This window comes from Microcaecilia unicolor, chromosome 3 (assembly GCF_901765095.1).
Source record: "Microcaecilia unicolor chromosome 3, aMicUni1.1, whole genome shotgun sequence".
NCBI classification, from domain to species: domain Eukaryota; kingdom Metazoa; phylum Chordata; class Amphibia; order Gymnophiona; family Siphonopidae; genus Microcaecilia; species Microcaecilia unicolor.
In genome coordinates, this window is record NC_044033.1 from 338,324,867 (window position 1) to 338,346,756 (window position 21,890).

The 21,890-nt window shown below is 45.4% G+C and overlaps 1 protein-coding gene across 1 annotated transcript in view; it reads left to right on the forward strand.

Annotated features, from left to right (window-relative positions):
• Positions 1-21,890, forward strand: part of AHI1 (Abelson helper integration site 1) — a 683,164-nt gene that overhangs the window by 94,229 nt on the left and 567,045 nt on the right. The window contains 4 exon segments of the mRNA XM_030195101.1: positions 4,930-5,025; positions 13,697-13,882; positions 15,150-15,293; positions 21,279-21,443. Of these exon segments, the coding sequence (XP_030050961.1) occupies positions 4,930-5,025; positions 13,697-13,882; positions 15,150-15,293; positions 21,279-21,443 (591 nt within the window).

The window sequence follows — 21,890 nt, forward strand, 5'->3', positions numbered from 1 at the left end:
CTTCCAGTTCAGAGCCCTCCCGTTCGGGTTGGCTACTGCTCCGCGGACCTTTTCCAAAGTAATGGTGGTCATAGCGGCCTTCCTGCGAAAGGAAGGAGTACAAGTCCATCCTTATCTGGACGACTGGTTGATCCGAGCCCCCTCTTATGCAGAGTGCGGCAAAGCTGTGGACCGGGTAGTTGCTCTTTTGAGCTCCCTGGGATGGATCATCAACTGGGAGAAGAGCCAGCTGCGCCCGACTCAGTCCCTGGAGTATCTGGGAGTTCGATTCGACACCCAAGTGGGCAGAGTGTTCCTGCCAGACAATCGGATTGTCAAACTTCAGGCTCAGGTGGACCAGTTCCTAGTAGCCTCTCCTCTTCGGGCTTGGGACTATGTGCAGCTGTTGGGCTCTATGACGGCCACGATGGAAGTAGTGCCCTGGGCCAGGGCTCATATGAGACCACTTCAACACTCTCTGCTGCAGCGCTGGACTCCGATGTCGGAGGATTATGCTGTGCGCCTTCCCTTGGATCCAGCAGTGCGCAAGGCGCTGAGCTGGTGGATGCAGACAGACAAGTTGTCTGCGGGAATGCCTCTGGTGACCCCAGAGTGGATTGTCGTCACGACGGACGCCTCTTTGTCGGGCTGGGGAGCCCACTGTTTGGGAAGGACAGCGCAGGGGCTCTGGTCTCCTGCAGAGGCAAAGTGGTCTATCAACCTCCTGGAACTCAGAGCCATTCGGTTGGCGCTTTTGGAGTTCATCCCGGTACTGGTGTTGAAGCCTGTACGGGTCCTGTCGGACAATGCCACGGCTGTGGCCTATGTCAACCGCCAGGGAGGTACCAAGAGCGCCCCTCTAGCCAAGGAGGCTATGAGTCTATGCCAGTGGGCAGAAGCGAACCTGGAACAGCTGTCAGCGGCCCACATTGCCGGAGTCATGAATGTCAAGGCGGACTTTCTCAGTCGCCATACCTTGGAGCCCGGAGAGTGGCAGCTATCTGCTCAGGCGTTCTTGGACATCACGAAGCGCTGGGGCCAGCCGAGCCTAGATCTGATGGCGTCATCGGCCAATTGCCAAGTGCCGCGCTTTTTCAGCAGAGGACGGGACCCTCGATCCCTGGGAGTAGATGCTCTTCTCCAACAGTGGCCGACACAAGAGCTTCTCTATGTGTTCCCGCCCTGGCCCATGTTGGGCAGGGTGCTAGACCGGGTGGCAAAGCATCCCGGCAGGGTAATCCTGGTGGGTCCGGATTGGCCCAGACGTCCCTGGTATGCGGACCTGATCAGGCTCTCAGTCGACGATCCTCTGCGGCTGCCAGTGGAGCAGGGCCTGTTACATCAGGGTCCCGTGGTGATGGAGGATCCCTCCCCCTTTGGTCTTACGGCCTGGCTATTGAGCGGCAGCGTCTGAGGAAGAAGGGCTTCTCAGACAAGGTCATCGCCACTATGCTGAGAGCGAGGAAGCGCTCTACTTCTACTGCTTACGCCAGGGTTTGGCGTATCTTTGCAGCGTGGTGTGAAGCAGGCTCACTTTCTCCTTTCACTGCTCCAATTTCTTCAGTGTTGGCGTTCCTGCAAGAAGGTCTGGACAAAGGCCTGTCGCTCAGTTCCCTTAAAGTCAAGGTAGCGGCTCTGGCTTGCTTCAGGGGCCGCCTGAAGGGTGCTTCCCTGGCTTCGCAGCCAGATGTGGTGCGCTTTCTCAAGGGAGTTAATCACCTGCGCCCTCCTCTGCACTCAGTGGTGCCTGCGTGGAATCTCAACCTGGTGCTAAGAGCATTGCAGAAGCCGCCGTTTGAACCCTTGTCAAGGGCATCTCTGAAAGACCTGACGTTGAAAGCAGTCTTTTTGGTGGCTATCACTTCAGCCAGAAGAGTTTCCGAGCTCCAGGCGCTCTCATGTCGAGAGCCTTTTCTGCAGTTCACTGAGGCAGGAGTGACTATTCGCACAGTGCCTTCCTTTCTGCCCAAGATTGTTTCTCGCTTCCATGTGAATCAGCAGCTCTGTCTCCCTTCCTTTCGTAGGGAGGACTACCCAGAGGAGTACTCTGCTCTTAAATATCTGGATGTGAGACGAGTCATCATCAGATACTTGGAAGTGACCAATGATTTCCGGAAATCGGATCATCTGTTTGTCCTGTATGCAGGTCCTCGTAGGGGTCTGCAGGCTGCTAAGCCTACAGTGGCAAGATGGGTCAAGGAAGCCATTGCAGCGGCTTATGTGGCCGCGGGGAAGGTGCCGCCTATCCAGCTGAAGGCTCACTCCACAAGAGCTCAGGCGGCCTCGATGGCAGAGGCCGGTTCCGTCTCCTTGGAAGAGATATGCAAGGCGGCAACTTGGGCTTCGGCCCATACATTCTTTAAGCATTACCGCTTGACTGTGGCTGCTCGGGCGGAGGCCCGGTTTGGAGCTTCAGTGTTGCGGTCAGGGATTTCTATGTCCCGCCCTGGGTGAGTACTGCTTCGGTACATCCCACCAGTCTATGGATTGATCAGCTTGATGATATGGAAGGTAAAATTATGTATAATCATACCTGATAATTTTCTTTCCATTAATCATAGCTGATCAATCCATAGCCCCTCCCAGATATCTGTACTGTTTTTATTCTGGTTGCATTTCAGGTTCAAGTTCAGTCTTCAGTTACTTCAGAAAGACTTCGTGTTCAAGTTTTTTCACTTGGATTCTTCAAGAGTTGAGACGAGTTTGTGTTACAGTGAGCTGCTGCATTACTCTCCCCTCCGTTTTACGGGGCTGGATTGAGACTTAAATTCTGCCGGCACTCCCTCCCGCTACGTGCGGCTGTAGGGCAGCTTTGTACCCCTCCCGCTTCGGCGGTGTTAGGGTCAGTCAGCTCCTCCCGCGGTTGCGGTTGCAGGATAAGCCAGATCCCCCCGCATCGGCGGGTGTGGTGTCCCTCCCCCGCTCCGCGGGGATGAGCTGGACGGATTCCCCTCCCCCACTTGTGTGGGGATGAGCTGGGTTAATTCCCCTCCCCCGTTTCGGCGGTGGTGAGCTGGGCAGAGTGTCCCTTCGTGGGTGTAATTCTCTAAGTGCTGAGTCCTGCGGATGGAGCTTTGATATCGACATACTGAGGAGTTTCCGGCAGCACATGACCACATATAGGGAGGCAAAAGTTTGCTCTCTATCTCCACCTGCTGGTAGATGGACACAACCCACCAGTCTATGGATTGATCAGCTATGATTAATGGAAAGAAAATTATCAGGTATGATTATACATAATTTTACCTTGGTTCTAATCTCTGGTTCTTACTTTCCTCTGCCTTCTTGACTCTCTTGCCATGGTTTCCTTGACCATTCTGGTATTTCTTCTCTCTCCATGTTCACCATCCATCTCCCCTTTGTGTCCCTACCTCTATTCTCCCACTATGTTCAGCATCTCTACTCTCTTTCCCTGTCCCTAGTCCTTTCCCTTCCTATCCCTCTCCCCTCTGTCCAGTCATCTCTCTCTCTCTGCTCAGCCCTATCTCTCCCTCTGTTCTTGTCCTGTTCCCCATATCCAGCTTCTCCCTCACCCCTGACCTCCATTTCTGCATCTCTCTCTCACTCTCTGGTCATCCAACTTGCCTTAAGTTGCTGGTGGTGGCAGAGCTCCACACAGCCTGTCTTCATCCAGCCTGCAGGGCATTTTCTTTGCTGCGTCCCATCCTTCTCATGTTTCTGGTGGGCAGAATGTGGCAGAAGAAAGGCCCTGCAGGCTGGACACAGACAGGCTGTGTGGAGCACTGCCATCTCTAGCAACTTAAGGCAGTTGGAGGTCTGGAGAGAGTCAGAGACGCCGGAACAGGGTGAGGGGCTGAGCAGAGAGAGGCTGGAATGGAAGGGAGAGAAATGTCAGACTGCTAGGGCATGGATGTGTGAGAAGAGGACAAGCTGGGGTTCTTGGCTTCCCAGCAGTAGTGCGGGAGATGACCCATGAAAGCAGGAGACTTAGCAGGTATGGAAGGTGGAAGAGGACAGAGGGTCAGTCAGGTAAACGTATCTCTGAATGACTTGTGGAAGAGCTGGCGTAAGTTCAAACCTAGAGTTTGATTCACATTATCTTTAGTAACTGTTTTTTTCTGTGTAGCCTTGAGGGAGAAATTACTGCACCACTAGTGAATCTGGAAGTAAAGATGGAACTTTCATTGGAAGGAGGTAGTAGTTGTTTCCCTCCGCTTCCATTTGGCCCAATTTGTGTAGATTACACCCACCTTCTTGGAAGCATAAGAAATTAAATCCTCTGCTATTTTGTATAGAAACACTACTTCATGCAGGTTACCTCAGTGTTTCCATCCTCTTGCCATTAAGGGATCCTCTATCACACATCTTTTTACGTAAAATCAACATTTTTTTTGTCTTCTTATTTGTGGGCGTGCATGCCATGTATCTACCACCTTTTTATGAAAAATAAATTTCTTGATGCTGTTCTGTAGTCTGCCTCCTTGTAGATTTTTATTGTAATGGAGCAATTGATGGGGATGCACTTGGGGCTCACCACTCTTAGAAACAGAGAAACAGAACTCTAATGTAACTATAGTATTTAGCGTTACCAGCAACCATTGCTTTCTGTAATGAGGGTGGGGGCAGGGGTGGGAGTTTTGTTATTGTAAGTTGAAGTTCTTAACTCTGCTAGTTGATTGTATGAGCAGTTATTTTAAACATAAGATTGGATTGTTTGAAACGCATAAATAAAATTAAAAAAATAAATAGAAACAGAACATGACAGCATAAAAAGACCATGGGGCTCATTTTCGAAAGAGACAAATGACTAAAAAGTGGCATAAAGCAGCATTTGGATGTTTTTCTCACATGTTGGTCAAATCTATTCTCAAAATGACCAGAAGTTGGTAATTTTATTTCTATGTTTAGGCTGTAATTTTGGACTTGTCCCATGCTCTCATGAAACTTGTACATGTATGTAACGTGTCTGTTATATTTCAATGTTTGCAGGTCCTTGATTTCTTAAGCATGGATGAAGCAAAATCTATTTCTGAAGTTCAGATACAGGAAAGGGGCTTGCGCAAAATTGCCTGGGCATTTTTGAAGGTAATTTTACCACCGTATATGACAGCTGACCTTTTGTTAAACAAAATCTGTTAACTTCTTCCCTTCTGTTTGGATGAGGCATTCTCCATTATTGGGCAAGATGGATCAGCCATACAAATGGGTGATATCATGTCAAAGCACTAACATGGCTAGTGCTGTCTAGAGAATGACATGGGAATGGGGACCCATGGTAACAGAAAAAAAAGTGTTGAGAATTAACATTGACTCCGTCTTTTCGTCTCTGTCACTGTGAGATCTTATGCTATGAAAAACTGCCTCTTTTGAAGACTCTTAAGATAGCTTACCATTTAGACCTGCCCCTCCAGAGCACTTCATTGCAGCACCTCATTGTTTTTTGTTCTTCTTTACTGTAGACACCAGAGTTACTTGTTAATCTTCCGTAACCTAAACTAACTGTGTAACTGTTTCCTAAGTGTTATGATAGTAAAGTTCATTGACTCCTGATTTGATGAAAGTGCATGTGAATCCATATTTTACTGTAATCATCCTATTTTTATATTTTAATGTTTGGAAAGTTCTCCGAGGACAAGCAGGCTGCTTGTTCTCACATGTGAGTCGATGTCCGCGTCGGCCCAGGAAACGGCAAATTTTTCCCAGCAAAAATAAAAAGTTTTGCCAGAGTCATCTGGCGCGCGAGCAGTGTGCACCGCGCATGCACGGACGACATACTGCCCGTCGCATGAGCGTGTCCCCTCAGTTCTTTTTTGTCCACGACGAGGTGACAGGATTTTGCTGCTCTCCTCGTTTTTGGCCCAGGAATGAGAGTCTAACGACTATTTTTTTCTATTTCTACTGTTTATTAGTCATTTTCTTTAAAAAAAACAAAAATACTACCCGTAGTTTCTTTTACTAGTTTTTTCCCAATTTTTAAGTTTACTTTCTTTTCGACGCAGCTGGCCTTCTCTCTTTTTGTGCCTTCCCTTTTTTGGCACAATCGCGTCGTTTGATTTCGCCGAAGCCGTTTTTCCTTCCACGTTATCGAAGACACCCAGCGGCTTCAAACGTTGTACTCGGTGCAGCCGGATCATCTCCGGTATCGATACCCACGCCTGGTGTATCCAGTGCCTTGGGCCCAACCATAGCCCAGCTGCTTGTAGTCTGTATCTTCGTATGAAGAAATGGACCCAAGCGTCTCGAGAAGCCCAAAGAGAAAAGCTTTTTGGTGCTCAGTCTGGTCCTTCGACGTCGGCGTGGTCAACATCGAAAGGAGCATCGACATCGGGAAGAGAGGTAATGGCTGCTGAGAGATCAACTCGCGCTGGGAGCAGTGAGGCGTCGAGTGGGTCTCCACCTGCCTCGAGGTCTCCTGTTATGCAGGCCCCCCGGGACCGGCTCCGAGGAGATGTGAGGATTCCACATTCTCCTCATCGGTACTGAGGAGTCTCAATGACAGGCGTTGAACGAAGGCGAAGAAGCATCGTCATGATTCTCCTTCGACACACAGTACTGGGAGCTCCGGGGCGCCGAGAGAGTTGGCACCTGAGAAGCGTCGGCACCAAGAGGATTGCTCCCCCTCGATACAGGAGGTGCCGATGCGTCGGTCTGCTAGCAGCCCGGTACCTGCCCCCGAGCCTCCACGGATTCTGACACCGCCTGGTCCATCGACCCCACAGCCTTCTCCGATGGTGGCTCTCGACGAGAGCATCCGGGCCTTATTTCCAGAACTTCTGGAGGGACTGCTAAGCCAGTCAGCTTTGGTGTGGGGGGTGCTTGCGCCTTCTGTACTGTCTGCTGCAGAGGTGTCTTGCCCTTCTCCTGCGGTGAGGTCCCCAACAGCGGTGCTGCCTGCGGCATCGGCTACCACCCAGGTCGACTCCTCTTCGATGTCGGTGGAGGAAGCTTCGCCGCGGTCCGAGCAGGCGTCAGCCTCTCGACATCACCATCGAGAACATCGTTCCTCGGCGTCGAGGCAGGTAAATTGTCGAAGTACCTTAAGGGAGGTCTTATCCGATACTGAGCAGGAGCATTCGTGGGAGTCAGAGAAAGGTCCCAGGTACTTTTCTTCCGATGAGTCCTATGGGATACCCTCTGAACCTTCCCCTCCACCAGAGAGGAGACTTATCTCCACCGGAGAGTCTTTCCTTTTCCTCTTTGTCCGGGTGGCTACGGCTATTCCCTTTCTTGTGGAGGTTGAGGATGAGCCCAGGACTGAGATGCTCGAAGTCCTGGACTATTCTTCTCCACCTAAAGAGGCTGTAACAGTTCCTCTTCATAAGGTACTGAAGGAAGTCCTTATGCGAAACTGGTCGGCCCCTCTGTTTGGCCCTGTGGTTCCGAAGAAAGCTGAATCCCAGTATCAGATCCACGGTGAACCTGGATTGATGAGGTCTAAGTTACCCCACAATTCTAAGGTGGTGGACTCCGCCCTCAAGAGAGCCAGGAGTACTAGAGACTATGCTTCGGCGCCCCCAGGCAGAGAAGCTAGGACTCTTATTCTTTTGGGAGGAAGACGTATCTGGCTGCTATGCTCGCCGCCAAAATTCAGTCATACCAGCTCTTCACGAGCATTCACTTGCAGGACTCGATAAGGCAACTATGTAGCTTGGTTCATGCACTCCCTTCGGAGCTGGCCGAGCCCTTTCGCCAGGCGGTCAGGCAGCAGAAGACGTGTCGAAAATTCCTGGCCAGGGGTACGTTTGACACTTTTGATGTAGCATCCAGGATCGCTGCTCAGGGTACAGTGATGTGCAGACTGTCATGGCTGCATGTCTCTGACCTGGATCATTCTGTACAGCAGTGAATGGCGGATGTTCCTTGCCGAGGGGACAACCTTTTTGGTGAAAAAGTAGAGGATCTTGTTGATCAGATCAAGAAGTATAATGATGCTATGGATTCTCTCTCCCACCGGGCGCCTTCTGCTACAACCTCCTCATCTAGGAGGTATTTTGGGGGGGGGGGGGAAGGAGGAGTGCTCCCTATTCCTATCCTAGGCGTAGGTACACTCTTGCTTCTCGACAGCCTTCCCAGGCTCAGCCCCAGCACACTTGTTCTCGTCAACAGCGTGCGTCTAAGGCCCGAGCTGCTCCCCAGCAAAAGCAGGGAACGGGCTTATGACTGGCTCCGATTAAGGATAGCGTCTGTAAAAGTGTCCGTACCGGACGGCTTGCCGGTTGGGGGGAGGATGATATTTTTTCACCAAAGATGGCCTCTCATAACCTCCGACTGGTGGGTCCTTCAAATAGTCCGGTTACGGTACACCCTCAATCTGGAAACCACACCTCCAAATTTCCCACCGGGAGCTCATTCTTACAGTTCCCAGCACAAACAGGTACCTGCAGAGGAACTCTCCGCCCTTCTGAAGGCCCTAGTGGTTGAACCCGTTCCACCACGGGAAGAAGGGCTGGGATTCTATTCCAGGTACTTCCTTGTGCAGAAAAAGACAGGGGGGATATGTCCCATCCTAGACCTGAGGGCCCTAAACAGATTTCTTCTCCGAGAAAAGTTCAGGATGGTTTCCCTGGGCACCCTTCTTCCCATGATTCAAGAAAATGATTGGCTATGCTCTCTAGACTTGAAGGATGCTTACACACACATTTCGATACTCCCAGCTCACAGGAAGTATCTTCGATTTTGGCTGGGAATTCGGCACTTTCAGTACTGTGTACTACCCTTTGGTCTGGCGTCTACTACTACTACTACTACTATTTAGCATTTCTATAGCGCTACAAGGCATACGCAGCGCTGTACAAACATAGAAGAAAGACAGTCCCTGCTCAAAGAGCTTACAATCTAGATTGCCCAGATTGTTCACGAAGTGCCTAGCGGTAGTTGCAGCATCGCTACGCAGACTGGGAGTGCATGTGTTCCCTTATCTCGACGATTGACTGGTGAAGAGCACCTTGAAGGCAGGCGCTCTACAGTCCATGCGAATGACTATTCAGGTGCTAGAACTACTGGGGTTCGTGATTAATTACTCCAAGTCCCATCTCACCCCAGTTCAAAAGTTGGAATTCATTGGAGCTCTGTTGAACACAAAGACAGCTCGAGCTTATCTTCCCAAGGCAAGAGCAGACAATTCCTGTCCCTGGTGTCCATAGTTCGAACATCTCAACAGATCACGGCTCGGCAGATGTTGAGACTTCTGGGGCAAATGGCCTTCACAGTTCATGTGATCCCATGGCACGCCTACACATGAGATCAGCTCAGTGGACCCTAGCTTCCCAGTGGTCTCAAGCTGCGGGGAGTCTATAGGATGTAATCCAACTGTCCACCGACTTCCGGAATTCTCTGCAGTGGTGGACAATTCGATCCAATTTGACCTTGGGACGTCCATTCCAAATTCCTCAGCCACAAAATGTGCTGACGATGGATGCATCCCTCCTGGTGTGGGGAGCCCATGCAGATGGGCTTTACACTCAGGGAGCCTGGTCTTTTCAGGAAAAAGGTCTTCAGGTCAATCTCCTGGAATTGTGAGCAATCTGGAACGCTCTAAAGGCTTTCAGAGACCGGCTGTCCATCCAAATCATATTGATTTAGACAGACAGTCAGGTTGCCATGTATTACACCAACAAGCAGGGGGGCACCGGATCTCGCCCTCTGTGTCAGGAAGCTTTCCAGATGTGGCTTTGGGCACGCCATCACGGCATGTTTCTGCAAGCCATTTATCTGGCAGGAGTAAACAACAGTCTGGCCGACAGGCTGAGCAGGATAATGCAACCTCACGAGTGGTCACTGGACATGGGTGTCACCTGCAGGATTTTCCTAGTGTGGGGTACCCCCTCGATGGATCTTTTTGCCACTCAGATCAATCACAAGGTCCCTCAGTTCGGTTTCAGGCCCATGACAGATTAGCGTCAGATGCCTTTCTCCTGCATTGGGGAACAGGCATCCTGTATGCGTATCCTCCCATACCTCTAGTAGGGAAGACTTTGCTGAAACTCAAGCAAGACTGCGGAACCATGATTCTGATTGCTCCCTTCTGGCTGCGTCAGATTTGATTCCCTCTTCTTCTGGAGTTGTCCTCTGAGGAACCGTGGAGATTGGAGTGTTTTCCAACCCTCATCACCCAGAATGACGGGTCGTTTCTGCATCCCAGCCTCTAGTCTCTGACTCTCACGGCCTGGATGTTGAGAGCTTAGAATTTGCCTCCTTGGGTCTTTCAGAGGGTGTGTCCCGAGTCTTGCTTGCTTCCAGGAAAGATTCTACGAAGAGGTGTTACTCTTTCAAATGGAGGAGGTTTGCTGTCTGGTGTGACAGCAAGGCCCTAGATCCTTTTTCTTGTCCTACACAAACCCTGCTTGAATACCTTCTACACTTGTCAGAGTCTGGTCTCTAGACCAACTCTGTAAGCGTTCACCTTAGTGCGATTAGTGCTTATCATCACCGTGTAGAGGGTAAGCCTATCTCTGGACAGCCTTTAGTTGTTTGCTTCATGAGAGGTTTGCTCTTGTCAAAGCCCCCGGTCAAACTTTTACCAGTGTCATGGGATCTCAACGTTGTTCTCACCCAGCTGATGAAAGCTCCTTTTGAGCCACTGAATTCCTGCCATCTGAAGTACTTGACCTGGAAGGTCATTTTCTTGGTGGCTGTTACTTCAGCTCGTAGGGTCAGTGAGCTTCAGGCCTTGGTGGTGCATGCACCTTATATCAAGTTCCATCACAACAGAGTAGTCCTCCACATACACCCTAAGTTCCTGCCGAAGGTGGTGTCGGAGTTCCATCTGAACCAGTCAGTTGTCTTGCCAGCATTTTTCCCCGGCCTCATACCCGCCCTGCTGAACGTCAGTTGCACACACTGGACTGCAAGAGAGCATTGGCCTTCTATGTGGAGCGGACAAGCCCCTTCAGACAGTCCGCCCAAATGTTTGTTTGTTTCGATCCCAACAGAAGGGGAGTTGCTGTCGGGAAACGCACTATTTCCATTTGGCTAGCAGATTGCATTTCCTTCATTTATGCCCAAGCTGGGCTGACTGTAGAGGGCCATGGCATGGCTCATAATGTTAGATCCATGGCTGCGTCAGTGACTCATTTAAAGTCAGCCTCCATTGAAGAGATTTGGAAGGCTGCAACGTGGTCATCAGTCCACCCATTCACATCTCACTACTGCCTTCAGCAGGATACCCGACGCAACAGTTGGTTTGGGCAGTCAGTGCTGCAGAATCTGTTCTGGGTTTAGAATCCAACTCAACCCCCCTAGCCCCATTTTTGTTCTGTTCCAGGCTGCACTCTGTTAGTTGTCTTTGGTTTCAGGTCAATCTATGTTATTTCCTCGCTGTTGCAAGGCCCAATTGACCAAATGTTCATTATTTTGAGTGAGCCTGGTTGCTAGGGATACCCCACATGTGAGAACAAGCAGCCTGCTTGTCCTCAGAGAAAGCGAAGATACTTACCTGTAGCATGTATTCTCCAAGGACATCAGGCTGATTGTTCTCACAAACCCGCCCACCTCACCTTTGGAGTTGTTGTTAGTTTATTTGTTTGCTTTTTGATTTAACTAAGGGGACATGCTCGCGCGACGGGCGGGAAGTTGTCTGCGCATGCGCGGTGTGCGCTGCTTACGCAACAGAAGACTCTGGCAAAACGTTTTATTTTTGCTGGGAAAAATTTACCATTTCCTGGGCCGATGCGGACGTCGACCCACATGTGAGAACAATCAGCCTGCTGTCCTCAGAGAATACCTGCTACAGGTAAATATCTTCGCTTTCTCTGCTTAGTTCATATGGAGGAGCATTTTCGATATGATGTCTAAGTCCGACTTTGGACGTTTTGCAAAAAATACCCAAAATCTGAAATAGGAAACAAGGTCCTTTTCAAAAAAGAAAAAGGTCTATCTTTTTTTTCAAAAATGCTGTTTTGAACAAGGTTTTGTGATTTGGACATTTTGTTTTTTGGTCTATTTTCGGAAAAAAAAAATCATCCAAGTACAAAACACACAATAATCAAGCCATTGGGATGTAGGAGGAGCCGACATTTTTAGTAGACTGGTCCCCAGACATCCCAGGAAAGCAGTAGGGCACTTCACAGACTTCATGAAATGCTCCCAGGTACTGGGAGGCCAGGGAGGCGCGAGGATCTCCAAAGAAGAAAAATAACTTTATGCTAATCTGGAATGGATATATTAACAGGCTGAGCCCACGGGGCTGCAATATGCTTTTGAACTTGACTTCCTACGGGTTAAACATCTTGGGATTTCTAGCTTTGATTCGATAGAATGTTATGGAATGGCTGCCTGAGGGGTTGGGGGGGGGGGGGGAGGATGGGGAAGGGAGTGGAAATTTGTCTATAATGATGAAACGGGCATAGTAGCACTGATTAGGAGGGTGGACATGGTCAGAAATATTAATGGATAGGACATATAACAAAAAAAGTGAGGGGACAAATGGTAAATGGGGGGAAGATATCAGTACAAGGAGAGGGAGGGGTTCCGGGGGAGGGGGGAGAAAATGGATAAAAGTTGAATGACTAGACTAAGCAGTTTTTATTGTTTAGTGTTCAGTGTTTTGTGTGGTATGTTTAAAAGATGGAATGTGAATTTGTTCTGATGAGTCATCAATAAAATGTTGAAACATAAAATGCTCCCAGGTACACATCTCACCATTGCTCCCTTATCTTGTCTGCTGAGCCCCCAAAACCCACTACCCCCAACTGTACACCACTACCATAACTCTTTTAGGTGAAGGGGGCTCCTATATGTGGGTACAGTGGGTTTCTGGTGAGTTTGGGGGGCTCACAGTTTCCTCCACAAGTGTAAGAGGTAAGGGGAATATGGGCCTGGGTTCTCCTGTCTGCAGAGCACTGCACCCACCACTAGACTACTCCAGAGACCTGCATGCTTCTCTAATTGATCTGAGTATAATATCTGAGGCTGTCATAGAGGCTGGCAAGTAATGTTTTTAATCACATTTTTCGGGGGTGGAGGGGGTTAGTGACCACTGGGGGAGTAAGGGGAGTCATGCCTGATTCCCTCCAGTGGTCATTTGGTCATTTAGGGCACCTTTTTGTGCCTTATTTGTTATAAGTCTTAGTCCTGGATGGTTTTGTTTTGTTCCATTATGGCTGAAAAACACGCAAGTGTTAGGAATGCCCAGATCCCGCCCTTAACACACCCCCTTGTGATTTGAATGCACTTCTGGCAGACTTCAGAGAAAAACATCTAAAAATTGGTTTTGAAAATACTTGTTTGGATGTTTTTGTGAGAAAAACGTCTAAATGCAGATTTATGCCACTTTTTGAACATTTTTCTCGTTTGAAAATGAGCTCCATGGTGTTCACATTTTGAAATCTGCCACTATAGGGGTTTTCTGACTCATTTATGAATGGCCATCTTTAATAACAAAAGAAAAAAAATCTAAGGCAAGAGCACATAGTGCAAAAACAATAAAATAGAAAAACATCAGGGTGCAGCAGTGCACAGTTAATAACACTATCCAGAAAATTAAAATAAGACAGCCAGATACAGCACTGAAGACAAAAACAAAATTGATGCATTTTAAGAAACAATCCATCATTTCAGTTTTTCCATCAGATGGCCATCAGGGAAACAGGTTACTTAGAATGCATTAATTATGCTTTTTTTTTTTTTTCCCAAATGATGCACTTGACCATCTCTCTTTTCCTGATAAGATGCATGTTATCAGAGCATTAGTTACTTTATAATTGAACTGTACAGTAGCTCCAAGTCTTTGATTTAAAGCATCTTTATTTGGCTTTAGCTTGTAGGCGCCAATGGAGTTCGCAACATAGATGGAAAACTCCGTCTGCAGTTATATCATCCACCTCCAAGGTCTAGAGTGCATCTAAATGCTGTTGAAGTATTTGGGTGGTGGATGAAATATCCACGACATCGTTACCCATCAACTTTATATGTAACCGTAAAAGGTTTAAAGCTTCCTGATCATGTAAGTTGTGCAGAAATACTTTCATTCAAATCATTGTGTACCTTTTGAGACTTTCAGGATAACTAGTACAAATGGAGCAGAAGGGGTTGCACTACGACTGCTTCAGGATAGTAGATTGAATTCAAACTAATGGAAAACTTGTGAGATCCCTTTATACCTTCTTTCATTCTAGTCTGTACCTGCGCTGTCTGTTTAGGGGCCAGTTTTCGGAACTGCTAGCATTGATGCAAAATCCACAGGTACTTTTACCTGAAAAAGCTTTGTAGTGATTCTCAAAGGGCAAGTACAAACATATGTTCCTTTTAAATATTGCCCCATAGAGATTGCACCTACTTTTTCAGTGGGTGCTTATTCCATACAGGATAATGCATGTAGATCTGAGAATGTGTTGTAGACCTAAACACATCCATGGCCTGCCTACCTTTTGCTTGGAAATACAAAGTCCAATTATATAGTGGCTTAGAAGCTCTGTAGATTAATGCTCAAAATAATTCTTCTTCACATCAGCATGGATTCTATTTTCTTGGAGGCAGTGTAACACCAGAGCTACATGTTACTAATAGTGCATAGGGATTTCTGAATAGATGAGGATATCATTAAGCTAGACCAACAGAAATAAGTCTGAAATGTTCCTGAAGATATTACTGACCAACAATTTGAATATGGTGGGTGCATTGGTAAAGTCAAAGAGCATAATAAGGTACTTGAATTGCCAATAGTGGGTCTGGAATGCTGCCTTCCCCTAGTCTCCTTCCGTTTTGGTTTGAATTCTTTGCACCGCCTCTACCCTGTGTCTGTCCTTTCAGAGAGGTGTTGTTTAGAACTAAAGTCAGTATTCTTAAGTGAGGCCTCATCAGCTACCTGTACAGGGGCATTATGCAGTTTTTTTTGTGTTTTTTTTTTTTTTTTTAATTTCATATCAGACAAAATCAACTCAACGTCTTTTCTATTCAATCCATATCAGCATCTTTGTCCTCTCCTCTTATGATGTACAGGTCTTTTGGATTTCTGTACTTGAGATCTATGACTCCACACTTTTTTGCATTAGATTTTAATTGCCCCTCAGTTGAACACTTAAAACTGTACGTTCCATTTGTTGATCATCTTGTATTTTTTATCTTGTAACTTACATAAAATTTGTCTCTAACACATTTCTGAATATTGTCATTAGGTTTGTATCCTGCTGCACATTGTTCTTAAAATGCTGCCAGTGCAGCCTTTGTGGTAAAACCTAGCCTAAATCTGGTTTGTTCTCTTATCTCCTTAGATTTCTCCTTCTTCCCGTTCAATGATGGCTGTTCAACAGGAACAAGGTGGTGAACTTCAGAGTGAAACTGTTTTAAAAGAAAGTCCATCTACTCCAGATGCAAAGAAGGCAGAATCTATAAAGTGGACAAGGCTACCTGGACAGGTGATTGTATTTTAGAGCATGCATAAACTTGCATTATTTTTTTTTTGTCTTTATTGTTAGGAACTGGTACTCAAAGCAAGGTACACTGTAAGCCCCATATAGTGCTGTGGTCAAGGATTGGACCCCGTTTGTTTTTATTCTTATAAATTATACTGTGGACCCCATATAACATATTTCACTTATAATGCAATCAAATATCTTGGACCCCAGTGTTTGCATTATATGGTGTATACAGTGTTTGGCAGCGGGTTGTAAATGCAGTAACTTGCTTATTCTTCAATTTTTGGCACTCTGTCGATCTCTACTACTACTACTAATCTTTTCTATAGCGCTACTAGATGTACGCAGCGCTGTATGAATTATATGTAGGCACTTTCTCTGTCCCTAGAGGGCTCACAATCTAAGTTTTGGTACCTGGGGCAACGGAGGGTTGACTGACTTGCCCAATGTCACAAGGAGCTGCAATGGGAATCGAACCCAGGTTGCCACTGCACTAACCATTAGGCCACTCCTCCACTCCAGGGCTCATTCTTAGAGATGACTAGGCGTTAAGCCTTTTCCTTCGCTACTCCATTCCGCTGGAACTCACTTCCCTTAGCCCTCCCTGCGGAAATTATCTATTAAAAAATGTAAAATCGCTTGAAAGCGTGGCTGTTTACACTTGCAATTAACCCTGGTTGAGAGAGTGTGGTCCAAAATTGTTAGGCTAAAAGCCTTGTTGTTATTCCCCGTCCGTCTTGTACTGCTACTTTGTATGAATGATGTACTTTTCTATCAAATTATTGTAGTTCCTTTCTGTACTACGGTTTGTAATTTTAAAGTATTCACCTCCTTGATCTGCTAGTTAGGGAAGGTGGTATAGCAAGTATCTGTAAATAAATAAAAATCATTCTTATTGTTTTATTTATCTTTTATAAAATTTTAGACATCTTTATTAACTCTTACAAACATATTCCTAATACAAAAGTAAAGTGTTTGCCAACACAAGCACATAATTGCAATAGCTGGTTTTGAAAGTACGTTGAACAGTAACTCTAATTTAAAACAGATTTTAACATTTTACAACAGAGGGGCCATCTGTCCCAGTTTTAAAGAATATCAAAACCATTGACACAAAAATCCAAGGAACAACACAACTGGAAAAAAATGCTTGGGAACACACCAAAATAATAGGCTTCCAGATCTTTTCCCATTCAGCCAAATTCTGTTATGCTTTGCTGTCCACTTCACAGGCAGACCTAAGCTTGTCAATCCACTTATACAGCAGGGGCACACCCTCTAACTTCAAGCCATGGCCAAGATTAAATGTGCTACAGTTGAGTAAAGTGTGGCAAAACGCTGCTGACTCTGAAGCAACCCAGGTATTGCTCTGTTAAGCAAAAATATTCCAGGATCCCAGGGCAGAAGGCTTCCCAGCCAGGATTGGATATGATATTGAACTGATTTCCCATAGGCTTTAGTCTTTAGGAAAGACCACCACATTGTGCCCTGCCCCCACACTTCTACAAACATTGGGAGTCAACTCCAGGATACATATGATGACACCTACTAGGGGTAAGATACCAGCATTACATAACCTTTATCCCATTCTCCTGAAAATTGGCAGCCAGTGATAGTGGGGACAGCACAATTTCTATGGCACCCCATTCCTCTGCTTCATAATGCAGTCTTGTCCCCATCTAGCTCTGTGCCAGGTTTAATGTAGATCTGTTCTGTAAATGATGGTAAGTCAGTGAAAGGAACATTCGAGTATTGCGGAAGTCCTCAAATATGTCCTCCAAGAAAGAATTCTCTTGAATTACTACAAGGCTTATGTTTTTGGAAGACAGAAAATGCACTAATTGTAAGTAAAAGTAAATGAAGTGCGTAGTCGGAGATGGTGTCATAGTCTGTAGAAAAATACTGCTTGTCTATGAAAACATAATCAATCCCAGAATAGGTGTTGTGTGAATGGGAGTAAAAAGTGTAATCACGTCTGCGTGGATTTGCTTCCCTCCAAGCATCAGCCACTCCCATCACCTACAAAAACTTTTTGAAGGCCTAAATGATTTTCCCGAACTATTCAGCTGGCGTTTGCTGCCAAACGGCAAGCTTTTCATTTAGTGTTCAAAACTCTGGTGGATAACAACATCTGCTTCACTCTGCAATATCCTGCCTGTTTGCAGGTGCTTCATGATAGGTTACCTCACTTTTTTTGCAACACCAGAGGAGGTCCAGCAACAATTGTCTGCATTCTTACCTCAGCCTGCAGCGGGGGTCCCTGGTGGGAGAATCTGGGTGAACGTTTGACTGGTTATGATTACTGTTACTGCTTTTAAGTTCATTTGGTTGTGGTCTGCATAATTGTTTATTATGAGAGGCAGTGGGGGGGGACACACACGAGTGATCTATGATATCTGTGTTATTTGGGGTTGGGGGCGGTGGGAAAGGGGGGGGGGGGGTGTCCTTGGGGTTGGGTGAGGGGACAGAGTGAATGGAGAGTGTGGGTTAAGTGGTAGTTTTTGTATTGTATTGTGTGTAGCTGAGTGGGATTGTTGGTTTGCTGGTGAGGGTTGGGGTCTACGTATTGTGCGTGTGTTTTTTCTGGTGCTAATTCTTAATGGGGGTCCAATGAGGGCTGGGCATTGGATGCCCTTGTGTTCTTCCTTTTTTCTCCTTCAAGGGTCTTTTTTGTGTTCTTCCTTTTTTCTCCTTCAAGGGTCTTTTTTCTTCTTTACTGATGGTTGATGTGTCTATGGCCTCTTGGAATGTGTCAGGTGTAGACTTTCCATAAAGAGACAAAAACTCCCGGAAATACACGGGGTGCCTTCAGGAGATCTGTATTCTATAAATGGCGTCCAGATTAGCATGCCAAAATTTTGTGTACGCCTGAGATGTGTGTGCAAATTAATTTAACAAGCTCAATGACGTCAATAATTAGGTGCTAACCATAATTGTTGATGTTATTGGCACTTGTTAGTATTTGCGTGTGCATCTGGCTTTGCTGTATTTTATAAGGCAGTGTGGCTAATTCTCATAGTGTGTCACAGTATGTATCTCGAAAGGGGGTATGGCCATGGGAGAAGCATGGGTGTGTGAGGGACTTTCTGAAAATATGCACGTGTAGCTATAGAGTACACAGTCAGTGTGCCTAACTTGGACGCCAGCATTTAAACCAGGTTTCAGCAGGCATAAGTCTGGCTCCCAACATTAGGTGCGAGATCTGCGCTTAAGAATTATTCTATAAAGGTGTGCGTGCCCTTTACAGAATAGCGCTTATCGCCAGTTATTGTCCGGTGCTTAATTTTGAGCACCATTTATAGAGTCTGGCCCTATATTTACACAAGCCATATCTCACTGCACACATTCATTCATACAGAATAGCTATACAAACAAATCCTTTATTGAAAAAGGATGTATCGGGCAAAATATCATTAACAAAATTCCAGTAACAGCACCCTCTGAGAACAACTTAAACTGATGAATAGCTCTGCTTTCTTTATGTTCTTAAATCATGCTCTCATTAATTTATTGTATGGCTGTTTTTATTATTATCGCTTTATTTAGAGGCAGAACGTCAATAAATATGGCAGCACTCTCCTTTATAAGACTCTTCTTAAGTTTAGGAGCAATTCTGTAAAGGGCCTTAATAGTTAGGCACCCAGAATCTAGGCACTAAGCTAGTATTCTGTAATGGCAAATTTGTGCACCTAATCCGTTATAGAATACTAGCGTAAATCAGCATTTAGGCGCCACCACTTAGGCTTGCTCTATTCTAGGTGCTAAATGGATGTGCTAAAATGCAGCAATTATTTGCCTAAGCAACACTGGCTCCCCATTCCTTCTTGACTGATGTATGTTATTTTTTAATTTTACGGCCTTCCGTTTTGGATATCTCTCTTAGGACGCTTCGTTCTATCAGCAATCACCGCCACTCCTTTCCACTAGAATAACCTTGCCCTAGAAATCAGGAGCGAATTCTTCCTATCACGTTTTACAAAGGCCTTGAAGACCTGGCTGTTCCAAAAGGCCTTCAGTGCACAGCTTAGTCCCTCCAGAGTTTGTCCTACTTCTCTTCCTATCTCACTTTGCCCCTTTCTCTTTATTGTAGTTTCCCTATCTTCTCTATTCCTTGGACCAAGTATGTTTCCCTACTTTTCCTATGTGTTTTTGTATTTTCTTTCTTTTTCATTCATTAACAATTGAACACTGCCTTGTTCTGTTTCCAGGTTAGGCGGTATAGAAAATCAAAGTAAAGTAAGTGATGATATTCAATAAAATATATGCTTAAATAGTAAAATGCCCGTGACCCACCCATGCCCATATGAATTCCCCCCCCCTCCTTGCAGTCACACTCCAAGTTATGGAACATTATTAAGTACACGCACATGCCTAACTGCCGTTTTAATGGCAAAGGTTAGGTGCCTAACTTTTGGCATACTACACAGAATCAGAATTGTTTGTTGCTGTCGGATGCATTACTTTTTCAGTATTTTTGGGTGATTGCAGTATACCTGAGTTTGCTGAGATCTTAAATAACGAGAGTGGCAAAAATATTTTTCATTTTTAATAAAATTTAAAAATTAAGACATTTTTATCTACATCTAAATCTGATGGTTTTTACATTTATTTCAAGTCATTTTGAGTTTTCAAAATTGTATAACAATAGGCATAACACACGCATATCACCAAAGTAGCCCATCTGCACACATGATCATACCTCACTTCACCCTCCCCCCAACAAATACAAACTTACCCTCTTAGCTGTTTGATAGGAAGTAGATTGGCAACTTATTTGCATAGCCAAAGTCAACATTATAAACTGCTTAGCCTAAATACTGAAAATGATTCTTCATTCTCTAGCATAAAGTAGTTGTATATATGTGTACTAGAGATCTGTAACTTTTCATGTGGCTTTCCATGTTCTACGTTCTTTCTTCATAAGTTTATGAAAGGACTTCTAATATTATATAAAAGTGAGGCCAGTCAAGAAGTCAAGATTGGTTTTTTTTTTTTTTAACTTAAAAAGGAAAGAGGAGTCCAAACCTAAAAAACCCAAACGAACAAGAGCAGGGTGGAGAAATATGATTTTATACAATTGTTTATGTAAGGCTTTCACAGGTGAGGGCTAGGGAAACACCCCAGGAAGACACAATTTGCTGAGCTTTTCCTTTGTTCCTCAATATTTGTATATAATTGAATATTTTTACCCGTGTTCAGTGAACCAGCAGTCATGATCAGAAAGAGCCACTGTCTACCTTACATTCTCCGAGGACAAGCAGGCTTACCATTCTCACAGGTGGGTAGATGCAGTTCCCGTGTCTCCCAGTTCGACACGGGAACTGCATCTACCCACCTGTGAGAATGGTAAGCCTGCTTGTCCTCGGAGAATACCTGCTACAAGTAAGTATCTTCGCTTTTCTCACATGGATCCATCAGAGTCAGTGTCCCTTTATAGGCCTTCCTCTTATGTATGTAGATTTGCTGTAGAAATGTACAGTGATTTTCCCTTAGTGCTATACTTTCTGGAATAGTTGTTGGGTTTTACATTTTTGTTTATTATTAAGAGGCTTTAACTTAATTTGATAATTTTAATTTAATACGGACTTATAACCTGCGACTTTTGACCTAATGGTATTCAAAACAACTTATGCAATTAACTTTGGAGTTAACTGTGTAAATCATTTTTGCTAAAAATTGGGGCTGACTAGCATGCAACGTTTGGCTGGATGTTTATATCTAGCCAAAAGTTGACTATTTAAAAATGGAAAGGCTTGGAGGCCTTCTGGGAACGGGGCTAAAAGATAATCAGATAGTGGTGATCCGTTTTAAACAGGACTGCATAGTGTATTGATTTAAAACTGCATATTCAGTGTTTGAAAATCAGGCACAAAGATAAACAAATTGCTTATCTACTCGTATATACAGTGGCCACCCCATTGAATATTGACATCTGAATTGCTAAATCTAAAAATGATAAAGGATAAAATGATCTTTGTTTTGTAGGCTTGCAGAATCCCAAATAAGCATCTTCTGTCATTGAGAACAGGACACTTGGGCTGCTTCTGTATTGATTTCTCACATGATGGTAGAACCTTGGCAGCAGCATGCGCAGACAGAGATGGTTATCCCATAATTTGTAAGTCAAATTACTTCTGTTACAGCTTTTGTGTATGTAATCTACATGTGGTTTCTTTTAACTTTTAGCAGTTCAGATAGAGGTATATAGTTTTTCCAGTCCAGTGTCTAAACTATGTGATTTCTTGGTTTACAGGAGTATTCTAAGGGAAAGGGGGAAGGGATTTGGATTTAGTTCATTCCTTTTCAGTAGTAGTTCAAAGTGTGTTACATTCAGGTACAGCAGTTATTTCTCTGTCCCCAGAGGGCTCACACTCTAAATTTTTTGCATCTGAGGCAATGGAAGGTTAAGTGACTTGCCTAAGATATAACAGTGACTTGCCTAAGATAACAGTGAGTGGCAATGGGATTTGAGCCTTGGCTTCCTTGATCCTCAGCCCACTGCTCCAGCCAGTGGACTTCTCTCCACTGTTACACTGTAGTCTTTCAACTACGACTTTAAACCTTCTGTATAATACCAATGAGGTGAAAAAAATTCTT